This window comes from Tachysurus vachellii, chromosome 6 (assembly GCF_030014155.1).
Source record: "Tachysurus vachellii isolate PV-2020 chromosome 6, HZAU_Pvac_v1, whole genome shotgun sequence".
NCBI classification, from domain to species: Eukaryota; Metazoa; Chordata; class Actinopteri; order Siluriformes; family Bagridae; genus Tachysurus; species Tachysurus vachellii.
The window spans coordinates 15,469,053-15,490,860 of record NC_083465.1 but is presented as its reverse complement, the minus strand read 5'-3'; the positions used below and the strand labels follow the sequence as shown (position 1 = coordinate 15,490,860).

General features: G+C 38.1%; 1 protein-coding gene across 1 annotated transcript in view; it reads right to left on the bottom strand.

Annotated features, from left to right (window-relative positions):
* zcchc24 (zinc finger, CCHC domain containing 24) overlaps nt 1–21,196 on the bottom strand; it is a 28,852-nt gene extending 7,656 nt beyond the window's left edge. The window contains exons 1-2 of the mRNA XM_060872502.1: nt 20,663–21,196; nt 17,079–17,279 (exon numbers count right to left, since the gene is read on the bottom strand). Coding sequence (XP_060728485.1) covers nt 17,079–17,279; nt 20,663–20,899 — 438 coding nt within the window. The 5' untranslated portion in view covers nt 20,900–21,196. The remainder of the gene's footprint in view (nt 1–17,078; nt 17,280–20,662) is intronic.
* Nucleotides 21,197–21,808: the final 612 nt, after the last annotated feature.

The window sequence follows — 21,808 nt, the reverse complement described above, 5'->3', positions numbered from 1 at the left end:
GTTGGACTTTATCGACGTTAGCGAGCTTGGTTTTGTCTTTTTTTTGGTTGTTTGTTTAATGCATTAATGCTGGTCCCCTTGTGGAATTTTTGTGGTTCCAAGCATAGACATTATATTTCATGTGCAAACATGTTTTGTTCATTTGAACATTGAAAGAAATCCAAATAACCTGCAGATTCCATATGGAAAACAATTTTACGGCTCTAAAAAATTGATGGCAGAGCTAACTCAGAAATGTAATGTTGTTTACAACTACAACATTTTTCACCCTTCCCTTCTGTGTCATATGTTAATGTCTTCTAGAAGACATGATTTACTTGAAGCATGTACTGGAAGCACGGCCGTGCCATTTAAGTGCATTCTTGGTGGAAATAGTAGAAGACCGCTATTCTGGCTTGGTTGGAGCACTTTGTTTTTGTTAGGAAATACATGCCATCTTTTTTAGACACAGGATGAAGAAAAGCCTACACACATTGCAGGAGTGCTTTTTTACTTGTAGTTGCACAATAGATGTGATGAATTTGGAAGTAACCAGCAGATATTATCTTTGACTAATCACAGAAACCACTCTTGGTAACAGCAAACAATAGCTTGGGGTTCTTCAGTGTGGGCTGAACATTCACATGAAAATAATTAGGCTTGTATAACAGAAAGGAACTTTGGTGTACAATTTCAAGTCCAGTATATATTCTTGGAAACAGCTCATGATTGATGCTTTATTTAAGAAAAAAAAAAGACACAACAACAACTTGTAAGTGCAAGCTGAATGCCCATTGTTAGGTATATTTAAAGATCAAACTGTTTTAGATATGTTGATAACAGTAGTAATACAGTTGGAAAGTGTGGTATTAATTTGTCAGCAGTCGATCTCCTGTTTATAAAAGAAACATGTGCTCTGTACATGTAAACATGGTGGGAGTACCAGTGCGTGCTCAGAAACACAGCTCCATTAGCATCACAATGCAAAAGGCTGATCAAGCGATGCTCTGTCTGTGCTGGATAGAGAGATTCAGCCAAGGCCAAGACTTAGCGTGCAGATGGCCTTCCCTGGAGACGCACACACAGGAGTGACAGTGTCGCCCTCATCAGCTGCATGTGTGTGTGTGTCTCTGATTTCCGGCAAGCTCTGCAAAAGGCCTGAGCATTCCAGTCAGGTGCGTGTTGATGTTATTTATTAATTCCCACAAGGGAGCTTAAATGAAGCCAGTGTTTCCTTAGGTCCTCCCGGGTTCTTTTCTTGCGGGTGCAGCTGTCTCCTTTTTCTGCCTGAGAGCGAGAGACTGCATCACCGAGACTGACGTGGAGGAACAGGTGTGCTGTTAAATGATAAATCTGCACGCACACAATGCCTCAGTGTTAGTGAAATCTGTCCTCCTGAAACTGAGCGCTCGGACTTACAAGAGAGCGGGAGAGAGAGAGTCTACATATTATTAATTAAGCGAGACAAAAGTTACGTTGGCGCTAACACAGTCTTAGCAGCTGACCTGGGATCAGCACTGCAGCTTCACTATTCATGGCAGTTGGATAGATGAATCTGGAGCCGGATCCAAAGTAGCAGAGGAAAGAAAACGAGTGTGATGATTAGCTTGCAAAATCTAACCTGACATTAAGTCAACATTTTAATAAATCTAACTAAACACTTAAAAAACTCTTGGATATTTTCTCTAACAGTATGAAACAAGGAAGTGTAAAAATATACTTGTATACTAATGTGCAATAATTTCAGTAAGAAAATGTTTAAAAAAAGACTTTCTTTAAAAACATCTACTTACTTCTATTTGCTGGTTACATTTGTCCCCTAAATCCAACTAATGACTTTTCATTTAAACTTTCATTTAAATCACAATTAACATTTTTTTTTCCTTTTTACTGTTTTGGTTTTGGTTTTTTGCTTGCAATGTTTTTGAGCATCTCTTTTCTGCCTATTTACTTGTCTGTTCATTTACAATTATTTCAGAGAGAAATATTACAGGTAAATGCAAGTCTACATTCTTGTCCCACAGTTTTTATGTACTGTTTTTTTTCTGAGTATGGAGAATAGCTTGGATTAAACAAAGTAAGGAATACAACATGGTATTATACAGTCACTCCCCGTTTATCTCTGAGGTTTAGTTTAAGGTCAGATAACAATCTGTTTAAGAAATATGCAACAATGCTTAGTCTTAACTAGGGGAAATTTGTTTTTGGTTGCACTGTAAAATTTAAGAATAATGTGCCCAGTTCTTAACATTTTGCATCCCGGGATTTTCTCATTCCAAGAGGTCACTTAATAATTAAATGCAGCCCAACTGTTGGGCCCTGCACTCACTTCTAGCTTATTATAAAGCTGCACCATGTTTCCAAGTATTCCAGATAGCGCTGGACAGCTTCCTGGTTACTGGCGCAGGCCCTGAGAGTTTGGCTGCTCCCTCTGCCAACATATGGAAACCATCAGCGTAAACAATGGAGGCCTCGGAGCCTGAGCCCCTGCGCCGGCTCCCACGAGACTCCACTGCACACAACAGTGGAACAGCAAAACCCACCAGATACAACATGCTCAATTACCCCACAGAGAAGAGCAAGAAAAAAAAACACATACGACTCAACTTCTCCTAATCTGTGTTTGATTTGGCTGAGACACTGAGGAGATAGATTTACAGATACGCAAAAGCACCAAGATCAAATTTGTCCTCTTCGAACAGCTCATTGACCTATTTCATATTTACTTCAACAATTAGCTGCAGAGTGGTGGATCAGACATCTTATCATTTAACAGAAGTTTACAGTGTTTGATTTAAGCAGATGGTCATGCATGCGATAAACACCGATTAGGGCAAGATTCTTGTCCCTTGAATATTGTGTTCTACTCAATTTCCTATGAAAGGCAGTTATAATTCTAAACCATAATTAAATTTCCAACTTTTTGAATTTTTACTTTCTCCCGAAAACAACAGTCATAAACCCTGGCAAGATAGTTATGAATGTACAACATCTAGTGCGAGTCTGCTTATTTGCTGCACCACATCAAGACTGCTGTCAGTGGGAGTTTGCACTTAGTGCATACCAGACTAATATAGCATGTACGCATGCACAGTAACAGGCGCAGAAAAAGAGGGCACACAGGCCAAGTGCTTTCAGGGTTAGCCACTAATGCAGATGAATGAGAAGCTCTCTTTATGCTAAATCAGGCCATGGATAATTCACCTGTTTATTTATGCTGATTTATTTATACACTGTTTAAAGCAAGCATCCTTGGCATTCACTCACTTATGAACGATGGCCAAATTTTTCTTGACACACAAATACATATTATATGTGCTCTATAGGAAGATGTAGCTGTACAAAGACCAAATAATGCATGAGGACATATTAGTGTCTGTTGCCAGATGCACTTAATGCTGAGATAAGCATATTTATCTTGCTAAATCTAAAGCTTAGCACTAAAGTATCAGTTAAGACTGCATTAAATCTTTGCACTGTTCAAATATAATTATTCATTTACATGATTTTCCTTATTTTTGGTTCGTATGCTGAAACTGCAAAAAAGGAATAGAAATAATGTGACATATTGCAGGAATAGAAATAATAATAATCTAAAAAGCACAACAGCTGTGTATTCACTCAATACTTATGACAGTGCTTCATAACACAATGAACGCGAACCTCAATATGCATGCAGTGGGCACTCAATAACATACCACACTATAAATCGGCTTGTGGAAACCAGCAGGGGTCTAATTTAGAGGCAGTAAAATTACATTCTGTTACAGTAACAAATGGAGAAGTTATTATAATACACCTCATTTGCTCAGTCCCTCCTAGGACAAGGAGCAGGGAATTAACGAAACCCCGGTCCAAGTTTTAAATAAAGAAGTAGTATTAAGTAAAACGGATATATTAAAACATATTATACGGTCAAGATGCCTCATTTTAAAAGACTTACAGGTTACAGGATGTTAAAAAATCACAATGAAATAAAAATTCTCTATTGCACAATACCATTTCTTTCCCATTATCTTAGACTAAAGCATGTGACATGACATCAATGTCAGATGGAAAAATTTAGAAAAACGGAGCTTGACCTTGATGACAGACTCACAAGCAGCCACAAGCAGGCATTTATCGCTGTGTCCTATTCCTGTTGACCAGCAAACAGACGGCAAACCGCTGATATTTTCCAGAAGCTTTACCAAATACATATTTGTCTGTGAACACTTTGCTACAGCACAGTCATGATGAAACACCTATCAGACATTATGTGTTTTATCACAGCTGGCTTGAACACTTTAATCATAACACCTGACAGCTAGTTCCATCTGGAAGGCAGATCACAGGTTTATAACAATGTGTTCATTTTAAGACTCAATAAGGCAATAATAGGGCAGTGGTGGCTTAAGCAGTTAAGGCTCTGGGTTGTTGATCGGAGGTTCAGGGTTCAAGCACCTGCACTGCCAAGCTGCCATTGTTGGGTCCTTGAGCAAGGCCCTTAACCCTCTCTGTTTCAGGGGTACTGTATCATGGCTGACCCTGAGCTTTGACCCCAACCTCCAAAAAACAAAAAACCTGCCATATGCGTAGAAAGAATTTCACTGTGCTCTGATGTATATGTGCCAAAATAAAGGCTTGTTCTTCCTCTAAGCTAGGCATAATCAAAATGTTGCTATTTAATAAACAATAATCATTGATTTGATGAAGCTTGTAGCTGCTTATTTATTCCTTATGGAAAGAGGTTACATTGTCACAGTTAGATGTAAAGCTCTAACATTTAACTCCATGTGAAAGTCTTCTGAACAGATACTGCAAGTCTGTTTTTCTCAGTAGCATAACAAGAAGCATTTTGAGTATTAATAACTTCAAGAGAGAGAAAAGTGTGTTTTGTGAGCGGATGTCTTGATCGCTGTTGTAACATAAGTGATAACAGGCACTTGTTTTGCAGTCATGCCAACATTAAGTTGTAAACGTAGGCAAACTGCAGTGCTATAAGAGGAATCAAACTTTTTTATGGGAATTTTTATGCCTTAGCTTCAGCTCACGTTATAAACGCTTCACTTTATCCAGTGTATGTTTATCCAGTCTCTATAGACAGCAGATCCATCAGCCAATAATTCCTCTATGTAACACATTTGGCATTCCTACTCTAGATATTCATATGCAGTCAGAAAGACTATAGTTTAAGTACATTCCTGTCACACCAAAACCTCTCTTGGTACTCATGTTCAACGGTTTCACATTTTAGTTTAACCGAGGCTGAGAGCTGGATGCAGCTACACACTATACAGAAAGAGTTTCTGATGTCAAAACATTTTCCCAATGTCATTAACACATGCAGTATAGTGATAAAGTAGATAAACAGATGAACTCGTCCCCAGTGCGATGGTAACACTGACTTAACTTAAGTATATTTGTTTATTATTTCTGCTGACAGATCTATGAACATGACACATGTCTCAATCGTTTTCCAAAACAACAGGAGGGAACAGACTAATCTCGGCTGATTATCTCTCTGTACATTATCTGACATTTCTCAGATATACCTCTAAACAGACCTGCTTTTTGTGTCCCCTTGGAGGACGGGAATGTAACAGTGAATAAACACTTCTTTCGCAATGGACCTGAGAGAAATACACAATGAGTGCTGTTTAGTCTCCTCTCGGGCACTGCGTCTAACTACTCTGCGTCAGCTCATTCTGGTCTTAACAGGAACAAACGTCACTGAGCAGTATGTAATTGGTTGCGCTGGGCTAACACAGCTGATCCGCTGGAAGGAATTTTAAGTGCACATCCTTACTGCTCTGTCATGTCAGTCAAGACTAGGAGCGAATAAAGGCCTGTAAAGGTCATGTGAACCTCCTTTAGTTCAAAGTGAGTCTGCAAACATGGTCTCAGTGCTTTTTTTAATGACACTATCCTACTACACAAAAACTCAAATGCAACAATATCATATCGAACCTACAGCATTATAGACAGCCTTTGTAATTAGACAAAATAAAGATTTTGCATCATGTTATTACCCAAAACATTAAATTTACTATCTGCATTTCCAGTACTACTGGGATAATCATACTTTTTTCTTAGTACAAAAACAACACTAGTTGTGTTATGCTTAACATCAGGGTGCCTTGTCACTTGTTACACAAACAACTCGAGCTTGTCAAATACGTTTTTTAAATGTAGGTTTGCAGATTTAAAAAAAAGTATATAATGCCAATCATTTTGCAACCTCACTGAATTTTTTAAAATCTATAAATGCAATTAATATATTAACAAACACTACATAATAATTTAAAACCTATTTTAGACATTACTTTATAGCACATGAATCAATTAATTCCTTTCTCTGAGCTCCGTTCTTCTGTTTTCATGTCTTACCTATGCTGTTATTAGTGCTCTTACTGTGTGCACTACATAAAACTTGTTATTTGTCATTTTGACTCAACGCTCAAACATTTTGCATCTCCGTGTCTGCATACCGAAACATGTGAAAGCGGCTGATCCGAAAATATACTTCATGTTGCGCAACCTGATTCAGACTGTAACAACGGTTTATGCCACTGTGTGCTGTTCTTATCATTTCATTAAATGGAAATAAGAAAAGGTTGTTACGACAGGGAAAGGGCCATGAAATGGTCGCTGGTTGCCAAGTGCCAAAACCCGGTTGCCAAGGTGAACTCTGTAATGCCTCGCCACATAATCCCTATTTCTGTTTGAACATCTATTGGTTGGCTGTTACACAGAGTCACACCGGACTATATTCAATACCCGATGCGATTTCTGACACTCATAATGTAAACTCGGTACATAATACACTCAGACTGTATGGTCTGGTCTTTATCGGCAATCATTTAAAGACTTTGACAGGAAGAAATTAAGTGCCATGGTCCATGGTGAACTCAGAGTTTGCGCTGACCCATTAGTTCCTCAGGAGCTCTCGGTTGCAATATTATAAACTATTGTAGAAATGACATTATTTACATTTACATTATTTACTGTCCAGTGTCACCCAAATGAGGATGGGTTCCCTTCTGAGCCTGTTTACTCTCGAGGTTTCTTCCTAATATCATCTCAGGGAGTTTTTCCTTGCCGCCTTCACCTCCTGCTTGCTCATTAGGTATAGGGATAGATATATAGTATTTTACATATTAAATTTATATTTTTAAATTCATTTTAAACTTTAATTTTATGTATTAATTTATTTATTTTTATTCTTATTTTTTCATCCTCTTCCTATTAGTATTATTATTATTTTTGCTTCTATGCTTCTGTAAAGCTGCTTTGATCCTTTTTTTTCAGGATGAATTTAACTTGTACTCTAGTTTAACTCTACCATATTGGGCAGATTAGATCAAGAGAAAAATCAGAGGCAAAACTAAATTATGAGTAGATAAATAAATTGTGATATTTATTTTCATGACATATAAATTAAGATAAATAAATTATGACTATATATTACTGAAGGATTTTATAGGAGTAAAAGAATTCAAAGAGTTAAAGACATTACTGTTTACTGTAATTCTCTCTCTGCACTATTTACACAAATGAAGCTAGAACAGATTTTGTTTTTAATAACTAAATATTTACATTTCTCTTTCTGTTCACTAAGTTCAGCATTAATTAGAGTCTATTTCAGACAGACAATTCATCTTTGAATCCAGCACTGCGTACAATGGCCATATCAGTCGCCTCAACAACCAAATTAATTTCTCAATATTAGCGTGTTTAACTAGGTGTTGAAGTTAAGAACAGTGTGGGTGGGAGAATTATTTGTGAATAGGTGCATTGTGTCCTCTGGTTTCTAAGGAGAAGTTTTTCTCTCCGCCTGCTGCGTAGATAAATGTTTTCGGTGCATCGGGTTTCACTGGAAAAAAAGATTGTGTTAGCATCAGCATTGGCTGGTATGGCCAAATGTCTTCTGCAGATAAAGTTGAGATGACAATTTTAGTAGACGAGACACTTTTACACTTTAAACACTCGCTACCAAAAAGCACATGTGTGTAACAGCACATATCATGTAAAGTAAAGTTTTTTACAGGGGCACAGGAATATAACCCCATATGACATCAACCATGACATGGCTGTAGTTAAAAACGGGTCACTTCTAAAATCCCCTCAGTGCTGATGATATGGTTTATCCAATAACGTTCAGAACAATTTGCACAATCCAGCTTGTAGGAAAACTTAGGAAAAGAGGTAGGGGAGGGGCAGTTGTGGTTTTCCTTACAGATTCATTTGTACAAAATCCAACTCCTTTTGCTTTCTACGGTTTCATGGTTGCCCAATCAGTCTTTGCCAAGTTGTAGTTTCTTGACGCTATAGTTGTGGTTCGTAGCAGGTCAGCTTGGCTGCTAGAGGTTCATATGCTCTTGGAAGGCTAAGCTCTGCATTAGTCATCTCCATGTTCACAATCCCAGCTCTGACTCTACTCCCCATAACAACACGTACAGCTGCAAAATGGGATTAAGTTACCCTGACAATGAATGACAAGCGCAGGTTGAGAAAAAGAAAAAAGTAATAGTTACACATATCCAATTTAGTTCAGATCAGACAGACTATAAATTGTAACTGTAATTGCACGATACTGTTGTTTTCTGTGACAGCCTGGTGTGTTTTTAATATAGCCCATGGTTGGTTTAATCCTGACACTGCAGTGCAGTTTGTATGCAATTTTCTTTGCTGTTTTTCTGCTGTATCTGCACATTGGCCATTTCTTTAAATGAGCTTTGATTGTTGCCTGTTGTGTGGTACACAGCCGTGAAGATGCACATCTCTTTCTGCAACAGAATGGCGCAGCAGCCTAAATTCTGATTGACATTTCTAGAGGAAAATGCCTTCTGTTATATCTCCAGCGTCCCAGATAAGCCATATCTGTTTACATTTCAGACTCTGTTTTGCTCTCCGCTCTAAGATAGCCCCAGCAATGTGTCTCTGTCTCCTTCACGTAATCTGTGCAACTCTCTCTCTATTTCACTCACACACACACACACACACACACAAATGATGGAGTTTAGGAACATGAGTAACTGGATGTCTGCAAGTTAGAATTGAAGGAAGATCTCGGGTCAGACTGTAAAAACATTCCCATAGTACCCTTCCCCCATATTGTCCGCTTACTCATTTAATTCCCACCCCCTTCTCCAAAGCTTCCCTGAAGACCTCTTTCCAGCAGCGAGGAGGACTAGACATGGGACGTTTTTGCCCATGACAAGGCCCTCTCTATATAGCGCTATATATAATAATAAAGAATATATATATATATATATATATATATATATATATATATATATATATATATATATATATATATATATATATATTCTTTATTATTATATATTATCTGTTGTTGGAAAATTTGAACACAGAGCTATTTCAGAGAGTTTGATATTTGATATGAGTCTGACATACAGAAAATCGACAAACACCTCAAAGCAAAGCTGTCAAAAAATGAATCGCAAAAAAAGACAGTATATGATACTATAGACTTTGATAAAATGAAACATTCTTAAGCAACTATTAAAAAATCTCACAGTGGACAACATAACAATTCTTTTCTTTTCTCTTCGTCAGACTTAAAAGATCTGTATCCTTAGTCAGCAGCCCACATGGGGAACAATATGCCCTGACTTCCTGACCCCCTTCGTCTGGAGATCTTAAGGCAAACAATGTGATCCTTAATTAACACTGACCATTCCGGGCAGCGCAAGGCTCTTCCCAACAGTTCCAATAGAGGCATACACACAAAGCCTGCTGTGTTTGTTCCTCTGACACCACATACTGTGCCCAGGCTGCATGGCTCCGCAGCATGATCGCGCCATTCAAGGCATAGCTATATTGCCTTTCAGCAACGAGTGGGAATAGTCAAACCCTTCTTATCTATTAGTCAAATATGAGTAATGACCTCTGATTATGTGAACATGAAATTTAGTCTGCACAGTAACGCTTGTTGTGAAGAGAGATCATGCAACAGAAATTTAATGCTGCTGTAAACATTCCCTTTCAATCTCACAGGGTATATTTCAATATGCATTTCTCCCTGTAAATTAAAGACCCTGTAATCATGTTAAAACTGTAGCTGAAGTGTGTTCTGTGTTCATTAACATTTGTCACATAAATCAAACTCACTAAAAATGAATGTAATATATAAAACAAATCAGGCGCTTAAATCTGTTAATAGTAAATATTAACATGAAACATCCACACTCTAAACTCTCATGTCCGTTTCATTGGAAAGATACGTAGTCTTGGACATATGGAAGCTGCTTATTGTTTATTTTCTTTCATTAACTTTGTAGCTTAAGAGACATGTCATGACTCGGCCCCCTTGTCAGAAGACAACTGAAGCCTTTAGCAGACCTGCTGTAAAAATAAACATGCATGGAAAAATAATTACAGCGGATTTGGTTTATAATTGCACTAAACCCTGCAGGATCTTAGAAGTAGAACGATGAGCTGAGAAAGCACTCTCTCTCTCTCTCTCTCTCTCTCTCTCTCTCTCTCTCTCTCTCTCTCTCTCTCCTACTTTCTCTCTCTCTCTCTGACTCTTCATCCAAGAAAAACAGCCTTTCTGCAACTCCACCATACAACTGTTGTCTTGTTAATCTTAATGAAGGCATTTTTAAAAGACTGAGAACGCTATCTGACAAAAACTTTTTTAAGCCCTCATAAATCACAATCTCACACTCTTTGAACATAAAAGTATGCCCCAGAAGGAGAAGGAAAAAAAATCTTTGAGCAAACGCAGCTTCCATTTTTAGTTTTTTTTCCTCCCTACATCTTTACATATGTCAGCACTGTATAAGGCTGGCTATGGTCATTCGGTAAATGTCTCGTCCTTCCATAAAAGAAGAATGCCAAAGCAAAGGCTGGGTGCATATCTCCATCTGTGACAAAGGGAAGTGCTGTGGCTGTTGTATCAGCAAAACCCAGAGGAAGAGTTGTATTCCTGTACTGAACACAAACCATCTGGCAGGAAAGCCTCTTTTCGTTTTCTTTCAACTTTGATTTCCTTTTTAAGGAACAGTTCTCAGCATGTCCTCTTTGACACTGACACTTTACTTCTGGATGTTTCCAAATCTTGTCTTTCTGTCCTATTTGATGATAAACATTATTTAATAAACTGCACACTCACATGCGATTAAAGCTGACTGTTTTCATTTCACTTACTGTTTAAAACATGGGAAATGGGCTATGTGTTATTATTCTATAAGAAGAGATGTTACACATTTGCAATCCTAATTGAACATACCGCAGGCTGTTATTTTAATGAGGCTATTATTTGAAAGAGTAAGCACGGTCTACTGTATCTTGTTGTGAAAAGCAAGGCCTAAGTGAAACATTTGTTTAGGTTCTGAATGTTAGTACACACATTTAATGATTTTATGATGCTGTGTTGCAGAATGAAGGCAGTTTATCAGCCCACAGACAGACAGACTGCGAAAAACACATAGCAGCTGGCTTAGACATCAAGGAATGCAAACAGATGATTTATTACCACAGTGCACTCAAATTCACAAGGCGGCTTGTCCAATAGTGGTTGTGTGGCTGTTATACAAAACAGAGCTTGTACGTTTTTATTACAACAATGAATGATCACAGCTATTGTTTGTTTTCATTTAAGTGATCAGATCAGCTACGCAGCTAGACAGGGAACTATGTAAAATGCTATAAGTTATGTCGATTGGAGAAAGTACAATATAAATATAGCACGTCTGCTCAGAGTTATTGTTCTGAGGCGCTCGTCAGGAAATTGCCTTTGCCCAGATTACAGAAACTAATTGTTATTTTTTTTCAACTGTGGTAAAAGGTCATCTGTGATGCAACATACCGCAAAGACAAATTGAAAAGAGATTGCATGGATATATGTATGTTTGAGGACTCCATGCAACATGGGTACTACAACACGGCCTTGGCTATTACATCTGTGTTTATGCAATTATCTCAGCAAGAGCCTTGAGAAAAGGTGGCTGCCTCCTCAAAGATCTCTGATTGCCTCTTACATCAGAGTGTTTTGCTTTCACAGATGTGTCTAGTTCTAATGGAAGTATTATACAAACAAAGGCTTTCATCTCAAAGTAAATTGCACAACCCCAATACTGATATTTGCCATTTCAGTACGTTACAAAATACAAATATTCTCGCCAACAGCATTAACAAAATACGAAGACTTTATCACCTGGACTGAGTGCGGGCAAATGGTTAGGACACAACATGGCAAAGTTTAAAGCATTTGCTTCAGGCTCAATGAGCCTGTAACATTAGGGGGATGGACACAACCAGATTAAATGTTTCACTGTTGCTAGAGAGGAGTGAGATCTTTAAAGCCATATGTTACAAAATGCCACAGCGTGTTAAATCTGCCACAGTTGATCAACAGACCTGTGAGAACCACTACACTGAGAGGAAGTGAGCCAACGCAACATGAGGGAAACATTTGTGATCAAACCTGAGTCGGCTGATTTGACTCAACAATTTGCTGCCAGGAACAGCAGGGTGGTGGAGCAGGAAATACTGCTGCTTCACAGCTCCACAGTCCCTGATTCAGCCCTGAGCTTGGGTCACTATATTTGCAGAGTTTTACATGTTATCTCTGTGTCCTTTGTGCATTTCATCCAGGTTCTACAGTCTCGTCTGGCCTCTTGAAAACATGCTGAACTGCCTGGCCTAAATTGCCCCTAGGTGTGAATGTGAAATCATATGGCCTGGCATCCTTTTGAGGGTTCTCACCTCACACCCAGTGTTCCCGGGAACAGGCCATGGATCAACTGTACATCTAAATTCAATTCAATACAATTTTATTTCTATAGCAGTTTTAACTAGGGACGTTGTTATCATACAGATGTTTCAAATCTTTATTAAGGAACAATGCACATAAAAGAGAAAATCTTCAGCAAGTATTAGTTTAAGAGCAAGGTAGCTCTGGTTACAGATGTTTGAGTGATTATATAGGCTTGGGCAATTTAGCCAGCAGTTTACTAAGCGCGTGCATGAATGCAAACACATGGCTGATGTAATTTTGTAACCAATTTTTCTCATGTCCTCCTTTCAGCACCCTCACAGGCCAATCTGGGGATGTTTCTCCACAATGTTTAATATTATATTCGAAACCTCCGCATACATGTCCTTGCCAGTGATGTACTCCGTTAATGATATGCAGTGAACATTTGACTCGAACTGAGAACCGCAAGTTCTTGGTTTCTTAAATTATTCCAGAAATTCGGTAACACGATCAGGAGATGGCAATAAAGGAAATAAAGTCTGAAGAAGTTAAAACAGATGCGTTAAAGTAAATCTGGAAGTCTGATATCTTTGGAATGCAATATGACCATTCTCTCATGTTAATCAAAAACATATGAATGCCATTGATTTCATACAAAGCTTCCTTTATTCCTTTGAGATAATGTATCTTTTGTTGAAACTGTAATCATGGCAATGGAATGTGTATATTTAGCCATGTTTCCAAAGTCGTTTTCCATTCTGAATTCTTCGTCTGCAATTTGCTGCGTTTGAGTAGGTGTTTCAGTAACAAGTCGCTAGATTGTATGCTGGAACTGGTTCCTGCAAGTGCCTCTGACAACAGTGATTCTCTTGAAATAATTACGTTAAACAGCCTTTAAAAATAACAACATTACAGGTCCATTCTGTACAGAATTAAAGGCCAGATGTATAACATTTTGTGCCATCACAACCTAGGCTTTCCAGCAACTATAATTAGATCAAGAGTAAGGTCTCTATAGTTTTGCAGTTTTGCCTTAATGTCCACATACATTTAAGCACAAAGAAAACACAAGTTACCCAACCCACAAAATACAGTAAAAATCCCCGCCCATTTTATTCATGCACTGTTGCACAACATTACATTAATATACACGAAACCTAGTGCTTGAAGTCACCATTCAGTTTGTGGCCTCAGGTTCTCATCAGCATACTGTGGCCTCAGTTGCTGGAATGTCAATGAGCTTTCTTTGCTGCAGTGTCTGAAGTTCTGAGATCACTCATAAGATGACTTCAGAGCCACATATTGTTTCCAAATGCCATGGATGCACGCAATGAAGACAAGCATAGATTTTTTTAGCAATGCAGTTTCAAGGTGTACTTGGTACAATAAATGCATATGTAGTTATTTCCACAAGTTCCCACAAAAACAAATAAAAAAAAAAACACTGCTTAAACATAGCATGCAAGCCAAAAGGCGTAATCCTGTTTTAAACCTACCCAACACACAACACACTGTATACCAAACAAGAGCAACTATCAATAAGAATACCTGCTGTGAATTACTAGCAGTCTCACAATGACTGTGTGACAGACATGGGCAATGGCATGAGGGATGCATTTCAGAGTTTGTGACTCACAAGCCTAGCTTACATGCCAAGCCTGTAATACAGTGCTGCAACCTGTATTCCAGTGCAGTACGAGTGACGAGTACGAGTTCCACATTTTCCATGAGGAAATCCCACTGCACTCCAGCATGCACTCAAACTGTTTGGCAAGGGGCAAAATTTCTGCATTGATAACTAGACAGCTCAGGCCTAGTTCCAGCCTTTAATAGGATGCTAATAATAAAAAAACACACAAGCTAGCCTGTTTCATAACTCATTTTCCCTTGGGAAAACAGCACAGTGGTCTTCACTCTTTTAACCAGCATTTCGTGGCTCCCGTCATTTCCCACCATGACACGTTGACACATGGGACGTTACACACCCGGCAGCTTAAACCCAGCACACATGCTTCCTGCCCTCACACTCCATTTCTACTCAGCCATGACTTTCACTCGTTCTTATCCAACCTGTGCCTCTACACACACCCCGGCCTCCATTCACTGTGTCCTGGAGGAAGGACAGTATCGGAAATTCATTCTCGCCTCCATCATCTGAAGAGCTTTGTAGTGAGCAAGGATGAAGTATATGTGCCAGGAGAAAGTGGGAGAATGTGATTCTCAGACCTGGCTATGGTTCACAGAGTTTGCTTTGCCCCGTGAAGTCATATCCTCCTGTTTGTATTGGCAGGGGATCTGCAGTCCACTGGACACTGACGAGCCCGTAGTGGTGATCAGTTTATCCTGCATTTTATTTTCGGTCAGAATTTACAAAAGAATATAAGATCTGACACCATGCAACATTGAGCAACAGTCCTTTTTTCATGACATTGCATGGCTACAAAAACACCTAGGAGGTGGAATTAATTTTCAACAATCATTATGGTATAACATAACTGAACATTGCATATGCTAATACAGCAGTGAGGATTTGATTGTGTGGAGTTAACGGTAATGGTAAGTAAATCATATATAGTAAAGACTCAGGGGGGAATAAAAATAAATTAAAATACTATCATTTGAAGTGTGTAGGTGTGGACGCTGCCTGGGGACTGCACTTTCTTCTGTTTCCATTGGCATTAACCTGAGAAGCTGAAATTTAAAACAGGACAGATCTGGCTCATGATTTACACTACGCCCCAACTCCAAAGTCACCACACACACACCGCAGGATTTCTCAGGAGGATTAAATCAAAGGAAGTGCATACTTAGTCACTGTCTGTTCTTCCTGTACCTCAGCGATCCAGTCGCTCATCTGAATGAGCGCTGAGTTTTTTATTTACTGGACAAATGCAATAAATACTGTAATAATATGATATTTATCACAAATACATTACATCATTTATCATTAATACCCTTATGTCATAAGCTACATCTACACAAAGTGCTTCTTTAAAGACCTTAAAAGAGTTTAAAGACCATAAAACATTATCAGCAGTTGGTCATCTGTCTGAACACACAACACTATATATGCCCGAGGCCCTGTCACTAAATTCACCTTAAGTACAGTCAAAGAGGTGGAGGTATTTTATCATGACACAGGTCTTTTAACAGTCTGCAGGGAACCCTCATCATCTTTCATAAAGGGAGGCTTGCCATTTTAATCCCACATCTGGTGTGCATTACCATTCCATGCAGCTCTGACTCAAGTCTGGATCTTACTGAGTGCCTCACCCTCTCTTTGTGTCCAAAAACCATAAAAACATCCAGAGTGATGCTGCTTACTGACAAGATCTTTGCACACATATTACTGTCCATGTTAAAGAGGACTGTGGAAGAGAGATGTTATAAATAAATCAGTAATTTAAAATCTTCTGCATTTATCTGTAGGATTCACTGACAACAGTGAAATCTAAGTAGCTGTTGCTAAAGCTCAGTTATGGGAAATCTCATACGATGTCTTGTGCTGTAAGACAGTGGCGTATGCTCCAGTCATATTATACAATGAGACTGACACGTAAAATGGAATATTGTGTGAATATATAATGTTCTCACACTTACTGATACAATTACATCATTAATTAATGCAGGTTACATGGTTCAGCTCAGACTTTGTGTAGACTACATGGAGACTGAAGCAGAATTCCTCATGGGTTGCTTCAGATTTCCCTAAAAACGTTCTCATTTGCATATAAAACATCAGTTGATTCTAAATGATCAAATAAAATTATGAATACATTTATATGCACATGCTTATTAATAATGGAATAGTGAGTGTTCAGAACGAGAACCACTATTGTGAGAGTCAAGTAATGAAGTGAGATTACATGATACATAACTAATACATTTTTAAATGAGAAACAAACGACACAAATCACAATGTACTTGATAACTGTACCAGACTACAAAGACAGAGAGTTGCCTGGTTCACAAAGTAGGTCACTGCATCTCTCTCTCTTTTTGTCTTTTGCACACCAATATGATCTCATGCTTTGTAACTTCATAACAACTCACCTAACAACTCTCTTTGCATAAAAGGCTGCACAGGATAAAGTTTACATTTATCAGACACCCTTATCCAGAGTGACTTACAATTTATTTCAATTTATACAACTGAGCAATTGAGGGTTAAGGGCTTTGCTCAGGGGCCCAGCAGTGGCAGCTTGGTAGACCCGAGATTTGAACTCATGCCCTACTGGTCGGTGGTCCAACACCTTAACCACTAGGCTACCACTAGGCTTCCCCTCTTAGGAATCGAACTAGGGTTAGCAGTAGTAGCTTGCATAAAACCTTCCTATTAAAGCAAACGAAATAAGACAATACATAGGATATTGGGAGGAACAGGATTTACCTGAGGGCAATCCTTGATGTAATGGCCCTTATTAAAGCAGAGATGGCAAAGGTAGTTAGGTGGAGGTCTCTTGCTAGGCTTGCGTGGCTCAGACGTCAGGGAGAGGTCGGAGAAGTGGTCTGTTAGAGAGCTCAGCCCATCCACGATGTTGTTCAGAGAGCCATACGGAGAAACACTTTTATATAAGCCATTATTCAGGGCCTGCACAGAAACAGAAAACAATCGTTTTTTAACGCAATCGTTAAAAAATCCATATACTAAATAAAGAAACATAGCCAAACACTTAGTTAGAACCTTTCTTTGGAAATATCGTCATGTACACCAAGTCGTGCTTGACATCCATTTTAAACTTGCCTGATGGTATAAATCATATTAGTCACATTATGTCAGCAGCCTTATAAAACAGAAGCAGAAAAGGGTAAAAAACAATTATATAATGCTTGTGTAACCACAAACCAGTGGGGGTTTGTGGGGGAGCAAACTCAAATTTACTCGACAGTATTACTGCTCTGAGTTCAGTCTACTGACTTTTCAAGGCACAGTGAGTAATCGGAATAAAATGAAACACCTCACAAGTTTCGCTCCTGCAGTCGGCTTGGTTTCTCTAACAGTACTATCAAGACCAGTGCTTGAGCCTGAGGTGTGTTAGAACCACAATGACTGCAGGAATGTCACACACACAAACACTACAAAGCCTGGTGGTGAATAAACTGCAGGAGTCATTGCTTCTTGAGAAAAATACTTTTACACTGGATTAAGTAAGTTATATTTGGTCGCTGTCGGGTGGAATCCTCGTATCTCCAAAACCATTATTTTTCAGGAAATTAAAAAAATGCCTTATTTTTTTGAGTTATTAAACATTGTATCGTTAAAGTTGTTATTATACCTTTTATTGCTATCATACTGTTGTGCACCAACATTAACACAACATTTTCCCAAAGTCACGTTTTATCGGGATACAAGCTTTACTGTATGACTTGGGAGCAGGGAGATACAAGATTATGCTGTCATTGATAAGAATGGTGCGGACACAGAGATCGCTGCTGCCAGCAGTGTTCAATAAAGTCTGCGGTCACGTTGAGATTTGCGCTCAAGCTATTTTCAAGACTTTAGATTGGTTAATAACTTGTAAAAATAACAGACCCATGTGGGGACTGACCAATAGCATCGATATGTGAAAAAATATGAAATTGACAAAATTTGGACATAGGAGGTTTGTAGTTTTTACAAATGCAAGACACTGACCAGCTCATGTTTCTCAGCCAAATTATGTTCATGGGATAGATAGAGTCAGGAGACATCAAACACAAGTTATTAAAGCCCCCATGGTTCTACATCTGCCAGTCATTTTGTGTCCAAACCACTGAAACCCATCTAATTGTTTTTGTGACAGTAAAATAGAAAAATAAGGGTAACACACAATAACCTAAAATTTATTCAGACATGCGTCACCTACACTTACTTAAGTAAATCCCATCTTCTACTAAGCGGGGACAAATAAATAGGTCTTCTCATCTTCACATAAATAGTTTGCACATGCAGCGTGTGTGTGTGTGTGTGTGTGTGTGTGTGTGTGTGTGTGTGTGTGTGTGTGTGTGAGCATGCTTTCAATTACTGGATAAAAGCAGTACTGTATTAACCATCTAAATATAAGGCATCCAGAAGAAACACACTTTGAGCATAAATCTGAGTTTAGATTATTTTAATCTATAGCATGTGTTTGAACTGCATAGCAACATACAGTATTTCATTCAGCCTACACTGTTTGAATGACATAATTAGCAACACAGTCATAATTAGCTAACTTTTAAAAATATTCATTCAACCTCCAAACAATTTAAAAAAGGAAAGCATGACAAAAATATTCCTATAAGTTACTGTAGTAACAATGAAATGCAATCAGATGTTTAAGGAGTGTGATCAGCTTTAGTAGGTACAGTATGGACGATGCTCACAGTGAGAGCAGATGGCCATCACACCCTTTGTTTAATGGAGGACGTGTATCTTCTCTGCACTCTCACTCAGTAGGAGAACCTATCAGAGGGTTACTCATGCCCAGCTATACCTTACTGCCACTTCTTACACACACACACACACACACACACACAGCCACATGTAAACACACACACAGCCACATGTAAACACATAGAAAACATGCACATATGCACCCAAGCACACACACACACACACAGCTGTTGCTGGTAAGTTGAGGCCTTTGATTAGGTGAATGCTTCTCAGAGGTGTTGCTCTGTGCACTTCACTGCTTTTACAAAGTTCACAAACAGCACTAAACCATGCTGTCTCTCATCTGGAGCACATTTTTATAGTTAGGGCTGCTATTTTCACTCTTACCCAACAGAAACATTATGAAAACTGACCCAAACCAAACTGACCTGAACACAAAGTAAATTAACACTGACATTGTAGCCATAAAGTCTTCTGGTCCTAAGCAGAAAAAAAAATGTAAAGTTGCAAATTAAAAAAATAAACGCTCAAAATATTGTCAAACGTGTGTTATCCTGTCTTTTTTCTTAGGGTTAGCAATATAACCTAAATGTAATACTTTTTGAATCATTTGATTAAGCCTCTGGAATCAATTATTTCTCTTGACAAACATTCTTTACTATCATCATCTCGAAAGCATCTCTACAATCCAGTGTTTATTCTTGAAACTTGGTCTTTCCCTATGTAGTGCCAACAGTAATAATGTACTGCGCTCATCTTCTGAGGCCCTGATGTACACTTTATGCCAAAAGTTGCTTGTCATTAAACAATCCACTATATAATCAAAATCAGATGCTGTTTAATTTAACTAGTCATCAGGCCAACATTCTCTTTTTATTATTGTTAGAAACAAGTTTTAGAGTATTACTTATGAATTAATGATGTCATGACGTTTCACATGCTGCCTTATTTCCTAAAATACTGTGCTGTACATATGCATTACATATATACCTATATATTACATACTGTACATATGTTTACATATATACCTATATATATTACATGCTGTAAATATGTTTACATATATATCTATATATATTACATACTGTACATATGTTTACATATATATCTATATATATATTACATGCTGTAAATATGTTTACATATATATCTATATATTACATGCTGTACATACATAAAAGAATAACATAAAAGAAATATAAACTAACCAAGTTAATGTTTATTAATTGAAATTAATTTCCTACATTTAAGCGAGACATATTATAGGCATTGTTTCCACAAGAGGCTGAGAGACATAACGAGTCAAATCAAAGCGGTTCATTAATGAATCAGTGGCATTCACTAGGTACATAATGAGACAAAAATGACATATTATTGACATGTTGCTAAACGAGGTTAACAGCAAAACTGAGTTAAGTTAGTAATGAAGAAAGCTTGTTTAACAGTCATGACTGTGTAAGCCAGGTATTTAGCGATAACCAAATGATTCATCATGCTCTTATGAATCGTCATGGTGCTGCTTATAGACTCTCTGTACTGTTGCCCCGGGCAATAAGTTTAACTGACACCAACTTTTCTAAGCACTAAAATAAATTCTGAAACTCAGGAGAAAGGCCTACCTCGTTGCGCTGTAGCTGAAAAAAGCTGTTGAGATAGTTGGAGCTGAGAGAGGAGCCGAGTTCGGCTGCAGGGGTTTTACTGTAGCTCAGATCCGGATGGCCAGAACTCGCTTCGGGTCGGAAAGCATCGAAAGCGCTGGTCTGATGCGTGTCTTGTAAAGAGAGATAAACCCAGTTTAAAAGCTGTGCGGGCTGGTACACCGAGGTGCTGCTGTCAATGGCAGACAACAAGCTCATCTTTAACTGCGGCTATATTTCTCTCTGTGCCACAGTCACTTGTTTTAGACAACTTCGATGACTTGCTAAGTTTATAACGGCGCGTCCGGGCTTTTCCACACCCCACAGCGGGAAATATCGCCCTTCTTCCTGCTCGTATAGCGATATTCCTGGAATCCCTGTTAGTAACTTGTTAAACTATCCCTCTAACATGTCATAACAAAAAAAAAATAAAAAAAAAAACAGTTTTAGCTCGTAGTTCGCGGCCCGTTATCTCTCTTTATTTGCACAGCTACAGCTAGGACCTCATTGAGTATTCAGTAGGTAACCGTGTGCGTCATTAACCGCAAAAGCCAATCAGCGCCAGGGAAATAATATATGCGCATATATATTAGTGAGACTTGATAATTATTGGCTACTATTAAATAACTATTAAATATTCATATCAGCAAGCTGCTTGGGCATGTCAACACAGAATCTGAAAGAACACAGTAATTGTAGTGCAGAATCTATCAAAAACTGTTTCAGTTATGCTCATAGATCATTAGTATTATTTTAAATCAGGTTTTAGGATGTCAAAATTAAAAAAGAAAATAGGCAAAATAATCTTAAAGAAACTATAACATTATATTATAATATAATACTCTAGTAAACTGAATAGGAAAAATATCTGATCATTGTATTTTAGAAACAACACTAAACTCTTTCAAATGATCATTTTGCTCATTTAATCTATTATTTGTAATTACTATATTATAGCAGCTCTAGCTGCTGGCTTTAGGTGTGTAGTTTCACATATTGCCTCGTCAGGAGAAACACAAATGGTCCTGTTTATTTAGCTAGAAGTGAGATATTTGAGCAAAGTCTGAGTAAATATATAACAGTCTCTTTCATTTGTTTAATCTAAGAATAAAAGCAGCAACATTAACA